General features: G+C 37.5%; 1 protein-coding gene across 1 annotated transcript; it reads left to right on the top strand.

The window, feature by feature from the left end:
- The first annotated feature begins 2,937 nt into the window (after nucleotides 1–2,937).
- LOC102721910 (zinc finger protein 1-like) lies at nucleotides 2,938–4,238 on the top strand. The gene has a single exon (XM_006650214.3). The coding sequence runs from the start codon at nucleotides 3,154–3,156 to the stop codon at nucleotides 3,835–3,837; it is 684 nt and encodes a 227-aa protein (XP_006650277.2). The 5' UTR covers nucleotides 2,938–3,153; the 3' UTR covers nucleotides 3,838–4,238.
- The last annotated feature ends 5,145 nt before the right edge of the window (nucleotides 4,239–9,383 follow it).

Here is a 9,383-nt window from a genome sequence, read left to right as displayed (position 1 = left end):
CACCCCGTGCGTATTAGAGCAAGTTTAATAGTACAGCCAAGTACTAGTTTTAATTTATTTATAGTCAATCTAATAGCCAATTTATACAATAGTTACCTACAAAACATTAATATAGTCTCACGTATCATATATACTATGTTTTGAAATCCGTGTTATAGCTGCCTAAGCCTACCTTATCTTTTTATAATATATTTGTAGCTGGCTTACACCCCCTCGCACGTACGGGGCACTGCGTATGCGCGCTAGCGATGTCACCGGCACCGGGCGCGCACAGGTTGGCACAGCTGGCGTGGCGTGCGCACACGAGCAAAGCAACCAACCACCGGCCCAGCGCGCGGCGCGGAGACGCGGAGGCGGAATCCACGATCACGCGGTCGCGGCGACGTACGCACCGGCACCCCCGACTAGCCGAGGCGGCGTACAACTACTCTAGTCGCATAGGCAGAGGCATGTGCCGGCCCCCCGAACTCAAGCGAAGCGATCGATCGCGCGTGCAGATGCATGCAGGGTCGGGTCAGCAGAGCAAAGCGGCATGTGCGTGCTGGAGTATATAGCTAGCTAGGTACGGTGGAGTAGCGGCGGAACGTGGCAACGCGTGCGACCGACGGACGGACCGACCGACCGAGCAAGCCTGCTGTAATTTCGGAGCCTGCAGTTTGACCCGTCGTTCGATCGGATTGTGATTCATCAGCTGCTGTACTTGGTTGTTGTCAGTAAACCTCTCTTTCCCGCTACGCTACCCGACGTGAACCGCTCCGCTTACCGGAATGTCATGGTTGTTAACCTGTTAGTACAAATTGTGTACAGGAATGTCATGGCTTATCAGTATAACCAGCCGTAAAGACGTGTATCTATCAACTCAAAAATTTATCCAGCCCAATTTTTACCATCATTTTTCCCCTTATAAACCAAATTTATATTTTAATATTAAATTAAGAGTTAATTTTAGAACTTTTTCGCCAAAATTTATTTTTTAATATTAACTTTTAGATCAAAAGGAATAATATATAATTTTTTATCCATAAATTATTTCTCATTTATAAATTTATTGTTCATCTTAAGAAATACGTCATGCGTCACAACGCAAAGGAGAGCTTAGCTTAGCACACTACAGGTGGTGCCAGCGGACCGAGGGCAACTAGCCGGCCGGGCGTCAAGCTCTGGAAAGCTCTACGCCGATGATGAATCACACCGGCCGCCGGCGGGCTCTTCTGGATTGCTGGCCACATCAAAAACCGTATGTGCGGCGCGCCGCGTCGACGAGGCCACGGTTCCTACCTACGTGACCGAGCGCCAACCCCCTCTCACCGTTCCGCTCAGCCTCCACGCGGCGCCTTTTCGCACAAGCACGCTGCAGCATTCCACACTAGGCGGCTCCGCTGCTGAGATCAACAGGGAGCAATGATGTGCTAGAGACTACCGGCCTAATTTTTTTAAATTTAATTTTTTAACTGTAAATCTAAAAATAATTTTTTAATTTTTTAATCATAGTTTATTTTTTCACTTATACTGGTTTCTTATCCTAAGAATATAATATATATATATATATAAGTTTTATTAATATTTTTTATTTATAAATATATCATTGGTTTTTCCCATAAATAAATCAACCGGTCACTATAGCCAGCATAGTCCATGCTAATTAAGCGCTACCTTTTCCCTCGGTTATTCCTTTGGTGAGTTGTTTCAATTTTAAGACAAAGTTCTTTCTGAATTTCCGTGCTCCAAACATGTGTGACTACACCCACCGTCGATCTCACTTGCCTCTTATTTAAGTGCTCCGTATATGACAGGGTTGCTGACCAGTGTTTACCTTTTAGCATTACTTTCTATTAAAATATAACAATGATAAACAAGTTTTATAATTTTAATAATATTGTAAAAAGTTGTTTTTATATTTTTAACTAAATATATTGAGCAGTAATGATACTCAAACTTTTAAAATTTGAGCCAATAAAGTCAACAAAAACGATATAGTGAATATAAATACAGAGGTATACTTCTTTCGTTCCATATTTCCATATTGTAAGATATTTTAGCTAACATACGTTCATCTTTTAATTAATACAAAATATTTTATGTATTTATATTTATTAGTATCTATATAAACTAAAATAATACTATGAAAATTACATTATGAAACGGAGGACGTAGGAGCACGAACAAGTCAGTTTTATACTCAGAGAACACATGGTGTATGTACGATGTTAGAGGTAAAAAATAGTAATATTGAACAAGCAAATTATGTTAATTAATTAATTTATACATAAATGGTTGATGCTCAAATATCAATTGAGGTTGACCAGCTAGCTAGCCAGCACAAAAATATGTCTTTTGTTAATGGAAGCACCTTGGAACAAGCCACGCACCCACGTTGCCGCTCATCCAATGTGACATCACACGCACCTAGTACACATATCACTCTCCATTTGGCACCTGCACCCCCCCCCCCCCCCAATTAATTCCAACGAGTTCCGTTAAACCAACCGCAATTATCCACGGTGTGGCCGGACTGCAAAGAACAAGTCTCAGTCCATATTCATGTACCATGCATGTTCCACTGCCGTGTATCTGGACTTCCAACAATAATGCATCGTCTTTTCGCTTATATATATACTTATAAAGTAAAATTTAAATTTTTAATCTTAAATTTAAAATTAATTTTAGGATTCCGTAATTTATTTTTTAGTATTGGTTATTAAATCGCTAAATCGCTAAGAATATGTATATATAAGTTTTATTAATAAATTATTTTTAATATGTTGTTTGATGACCCCTGAACCCAAAACAAATTAACACAAGAAGTCATCGATCTCCATGACCACTTGGAAGCATCCACCTCATTTCTTCATTTCATCCAACCATTCCTTCCTTTCTGGTTGACCAAATACATCTTCTCTTTGGCCTGGCCTTGCTTAGTTCCCAAGAACCAACCACCACTCACTCACTCACACACACACAATTACACAAACCCAAGCTTAATTAGCTTGTACAAATCCCCACTACTACACAACCAACTTCCCTACTACTACTACTAATTTGCTTGTATAAATCCACATCTCTTTGGCTGGTTTTACTTGCCAGCACAACTCATCGTCCACTCACTTGCCAAACCACTGCGTGCCTATAGCTACTCGTGCTCTATATTGATTCATGGTGAGCATGGCGGTGGAGAAGGTTCTTGACGGCGCCGCCGCGGCGACGATGTCGTCGCCGGCGAGCGACGCGGAGGGGTGGTCCAAGCGGAAGCGCTCGAGGCGCCACCGCGCTGCGGCGCCGACGGAGGAGTATCTCGCGCTCAGCCTCCTCATGCTGGCGCGCGGTCACCGCGACGACCGACCCGCCGTGCCGGCGGCGCGGCAGGAGGAGGAGGAGAAGCAGCAGCACAGGTGCTCCGTCTGCGGCAGGGCGTTCTCGTCCTACCAGGCGCTCGGCGGGCACAAGACGAGCCACCGCCCCAGGACGCCGACGAAGACGGCCGTCCTCGTACCCGCCGACGACGAGCCTGCTGCGCTGGCGGCGACCAGAACGACGGCCTCGCCGTCGCCGGCCGCGTCCTCGTCCAACTCCGGCTCCGGCGGCGGCAGCAAGGCGCACGAGTGCTCCGTGTGCAATAAGACGTTCCCGACGGGGCAGGCGCTGGGCGGGCACAAGCGGTGCCACTACGAGGGCCCTATCGGAAGCAGCGCCGGCCGCGGGTTCGACCTCAACCTGCCGGCGGCGCTGCCGGCCGACGTCATCACAGACCGGAGACTGCCGTTGCCGGCGGCCGAGGAGGAGGAGGAGGTGCTCAGCCCACTGGCCTTCAAGAAGCCGAGGCTAATGATCCCAGCTTAATTAATCAATCCATCAATTAGCTGTTGGATTCATACATTGGATTGGTGATTAATTAATTAATTACTTGTATTAATGTACGTATGCAATTGCTGCAGGTGAAATACTGTAGATTCAGGTGATACATTAAAACTATCTGTATGTTTGTACAATTCATTTCTTTTGTATGCATTTAATTCGCTGTAGAATTGGATGATTCTTCCATTGATTGGGGTTTGGTGTTGATGTGCATCAAGATCATATATGGTATACGGATATATGGGAGTACTCTTCTCATTTGATAATTTAGAAACGTATATAGCAATATTTGCTTTGATGTGTATGTTTGTCGTCCAGCCAGTGTACTAGCTGGCTACATGTAGTTTGGCAGTAGTTGAGTTAGTACTTGAGTGAGAGCAGCAAAGGCTGAGGTGTGTAGTTAGTTGCTCATCACTTGCTTTGTTGCTTGCCGTGTCGGCCACTCTCGATTAATTGGTAATGCAATATAAGGCTAACCACTGTAGTTAAGCTTTGTCAAACTACAGTCTACATTGCAACTTCCAGTTGCTAGTATCCTTTTTTTTTCTCCTTCGGGAGCGAGCCATCAATTTAACTTGGTTTGTTAAGATCGCCTACCTCTCATCAAATCAACTGATAAGGGGTGAACGATGTATTTGTAAACGATAAATAATTTATAAATAAAACTTTATATATATATATATATTAATATTAGTTGATCTAAAAGCTAATTTTGAAAAATAAACTTGATAAAAATCAAAATTACTCTACATTTAAAGTTAGAAATTTAAATTTTAGCATATAAATAAATATAAGTAAAAAGATTGGGGCGATAGTCTCCAAGATATAATTACTGATGGAGCATCCGTTTGGCAGTGTGGTGAGTACTCTAGAGAGGCAAGAGCAATCGGCAAGCCGTCCTACGGTACTAACGTAATATCTTGATAAAAAATACTACCAATTATCTTTCTTAACTTATATACATATACATTGCATGGTTACATGACCTATGTTTGAGACCGTTTAACCTTTAAAAATTCTAAAACTTTTGTCATATTCCAAACATATATATAATTCATGCCATGGCATATTATTTGCGTTGGAGAATTTATTTTTAAAATGAATGCGATCCTAAGTAATGCATTATTGTTATGTAAAATATATTGAGAGCAAATGTACCAAAACAGGTGAAAAAAGCAAGACAATAATTCAAAACATTCATGATTTTACAGAATATTGTTATGTGTGAAAAAATAAATACAACTCAAAATTTTGATATTATTTAAAAGTTTCATTGCAAACTGAAAGAAATATGGAAAATTGAATTTGATGAAACTGGCAATTATTTTTTTGTTTGAAATTTGAATAATTTTAGCATGTTTGTTCAATTTATTAATTGTGAATTTTTGTGCAGGCAAAGAAACATTGACTCTTTCTTTTTTTTTGAACACAGTACAAGACGCTCACAACGCATTGGAAGCACTAGGCTATATGCCATTTTGTTATTTTCTTATAGTTATTAATAGTAACAATCTTTATTGGTAGTCAATAATATCTTATACTCTTAAGAGGTAAGAGGAATATAGATGAGCCCTTGATCAATGGATAATGCAGAGCTCGGAATTTTTTGTGTACCAAAAAATATTCTTGGATTGAATATCTAGTTTTTTTTTGTAACAGAATATCTAGTTCAATTTGGAAAGTTTTTAAAGCTATAATGAAAAATTTTGTTGGAATGAGTAAATCTTCCCTAAGTAATAATGTTTTTAGAAGTAAGAAAAATTACAGAGTTGATGGAGTGGGCAGTATATTCACTGTGTCACCAGCCGATATGGAACACAATTACACAAATATATATATTTTTTGGTAGAAATCAAGTATCTTACCGTGCTAAGACCCAAGTCGAGGGTCAAAATTATTTTCCGTGCACGCCACATCAGTTCTTCTTTCCGGGTACATATGCAACATAAATGGATATGTGATCAGTTGGCAGTTAATTAAAGTTTCACCAATCAATTATTCTCGCCGCCCTAAAGTATAGTAACTTCCATAATTCAAAACCTATCGTAAAATATATCCCAACTTTCTCTATCTATATTATCTTTTCAATTATTCAACAAATCAAAATATTACTCCGTTTCTTCAGCTACTTTCTTCCTCAATGAATTATAACCTTGCCTATTTGATTACACGTAGTTAGTTTTTAATATCCTTGTTTAATTCTAAAATTTATTATATTTTGAGTGGTACTAAATTAAAGCACTAGCGCATATATACTCGTCTGTAAGGTCAGCGTGCAATCTCCTTGACCAGCAAAATACGGGCGTGACCGTTTGGCCTTTTCATGAAAATCGAAACAACATATTTATAAATAAAAATAATTTATAAATAAAACTTTTATATATGTGTTCTTAGAGGTAAAAAGACAAGACTAAAAAATAAACTACGATATAAAATCATAAAATATACTTTTTAAAAATTCAAATTTTGGTCATTAAGCATAGGTAGTATATATGAGTGAAAAGATGAGACTGTATACCACTATGCATCCTTGGGGTGTGGAATACTGAAATTGAACTAGCTCCTGGTCAATCTTCAAATTAATTAGACACACTGCCATCTATATCATGCAATGGAATATATCTCCTATATATCTTTCTAAAAAACTAGAGATATCATGCTTGCACTTCCATATTTCGTTAGTACTCTCAGTTAAGGGTGTAAATGGAACGACCCGCCAACTCGTTTATAGGCCAATTAAATGGATAGTCCATTGGATTAACCACTTAATTGGTTTACAAGCGGTTCGCAGGGCGGTCCACTTTCACACCTACTCCCAGTTTCTTTCAGTAACAGAAGTACTACGTACTCCCACAGCCATCATATGGAATCCATTAATTCATAAAGAGAACCGAGAAAATTAATTCATTGATGAGGTCGTAGCTAGCTAGCTTCCCAGATTCTTTCAGGCAATTAAACTAGGTTGGTTAATACTTATATATTATTTGAGACAACTGAGATTGAGATTAAAGTATGAATGTAGTACGTACATGATTTTTTTATATTACCTTCGGTTTTAAATACTCGTAACTGGCTTCTATTTATTTTATAGCTTTAGGCACTCGTCTTTTTATAAAAAATAATAAATACTTAAAATTTAGTCTTATTGATATAAATATATAGCTTTTATTAATTATAAACTAAACATTTACCAGTTATTAATGTTTAGAATTAAGCATCCATTGTAACAGTGACAAGTATTCAAAACCGAAGAGAGTAGTTATTGAAGGGTATAAAAAATTTAACTATAGTAAAACTGAAAATCTTGCTTTATACATATCAGACTAGAAATGTTGACGCGAACTTTTTTTTTTTTGCAGGAAACACATCGTCTAGGGTGGTTTAAAAAAACGCCTGTAAAATCCAAAACCCACCCTCGAAAGTGAAGGGAGCCTTACAGCTGAATCAATCATCACAAAATTAAGGAAAATACTAGTTTTTATAATGCAAAGACGTTTACTGCTTTATTTAATTGGAGGCAGCAAGAAGAGAAGGCGTGCAGGTGGTGGCCGGTCATGACTCATGATCAACACGCACGATATTTATATATTTCTTCTGCTTTTTTATCATACACGGTCCAAAAGCAGATAGAAAGGACATGGGAATTTCATGCTTCATGCTTCCTCGGTCTCAAAACAAATTGAATTTTTTAGTTTTTATATAATGGTTGATTTTTCGATTTAATTAAAAACTTATGATTAATATTTTTATTTTTATTAGATGATAGAATTATGTATAACTATTTTCTAAATAGTACAAGTGGTTAAACACTTGACATGGCAACGAAAACGAAAGGTTCTTTTTTTAAGAACGGAGGGAGTACGTAGCATCGGTTTGCATTCCTGCACGCTCCTTCTCCACTAAGTTAGCACGCTCAAATTAATTAGGATATATACTTTTTCACCAGTTACTAATCTGTTGCATATTTTCCATCAAGCTAAAAATTACTCCGATATTTATTATATTCTTCGCCCAGAAAACGGAGCAAGATTCGTATTACGTCAATTAAGCAGGACCGACTACCGACCGAGGGATAATATATTCATGCACTGGAAGCTCATAGCCGACCGACGCCACCGTGCCACACGGCAGCAGGGCGATCGACTTGACATCAACGAAGACGAAGGTGGTCATTTTCCCAGGAATATTTACACACAAAAAATAATTTATAAATTAATTATTATATATGTCTTTAGTAATCTAAAAGCAAATATCAAAAAATAACTTAAAAATTCTAAAATTAACTCTAAATGTAAAGTTTTTAAATTTTGGCTAACAAATATAATATAAATAAAAACGAAAAGACGTGGATGGGAGAATAAATCCAATGCTGACGATTTTGCAGGCCAAGCAGGTGAGGGGCGAAGTCACGGTGTATTAGATTTACCTGCCATGATTTAAATTCCAATATCTATATACTCTGTTTGGTAAACAAAATCGTCTAGAATGAAATTTAACCAAACTTTTATAATTCCAACATTGATAATTCCTTAAATGCTTAGTTAAAAATTACATACATATATTTTTCTCAAAATACTATATAATATCATAAACTTGTAGATTATATAAATTTATTCTAACATAAAATTAGTTGTTGGAATTTTAAAAGTTTCACCAAAATTATTATAAATGATAAATATTTTTTTATCGAAGGGAGTAGTAACTAGCAAATGTAAGCACACTGTTATGGGATTAAATAAATCACATTGACAAACAAGAGATATATTAATTTCAGAGAGTTAATTCTAGAATTAATTATAGGTTTTTTATCTTTATATATTTTACCCGTGAAATGTTGTATCATCGATCCATATCTAGTGTACGTTTGGTTTACAGAGAAGATGGTAGATGGATAGTAGCCTGGCATGTTAAAATTTTAGGGAGTTGATGGTCGTGGTTTGAAATTCAACACTCAATACCACCAGTACTTATTATAAAGATATGGCTTATATTCTTAGCTATGGAAGGATTAAAAGTTATACTTAATTTATCAATAAAATAGTGGCCGGCTAGACAAATATTTTCTTCTCTCTCTAAAGGATAATATAAAATAGATTTTGTAATGGCTCCATAACACACCGTCAGTGCACAGTTCCTGAACTTTAAATTATAAATAATAATACCTCCATCCCATGTTAAATGCATTTCTAGTTTACAAAGTTTGTCTCATAGTAAGTGCACTTGTAGAGTACCAGCTTTCAGTCCCTCTTATATAAGAAGGGATTTAATTTCTCTACTCTACTCATTTGTCCTTCGAAACATATAAATACATTCAATATGGGACGGAGGGACTAGACTATAGTTTCCTTAATTATAGCATAGGTTGAAGGCACACCAAGGCATTCATTCATTTAAATTTTTTGGTGTAACGGAAGTATCTCCAAGGTAGACTTTTTCTTTACTATCATAATCGTTTTGATCTTTTTCTTGCATATGTCCACATAAAGATTGGATAAAACTTAACCTAAAATTAATTACCACGTCAAGTAAGG

This window comes from Oryza brachyantha, chromosome 3, assembly GCF_000231095.2.
Source record: "Oryza brachyantha chromosome 3, ObraRS2, whole genome shotgun sequence".
Classification (NCBI taxonomy): Eukaryota; Viridiplantae; Streptophyta; class Magnoliopsida; order Poales; family Poaceae; genus Oryza; species Oryza brachyantha.
This window is presented reverse-complemented; position numbering and strand designations above follow the sequence as displayed.

Coding starts and splice junctions, on each gene's coding strand:
- LOC102721910 (XM_006650214.3), top strand. CDS start 3,154: ATGGTGAGCATGGCGGTGGAGAAGGTTCTTGACGGCGCCGCCGCGGCG.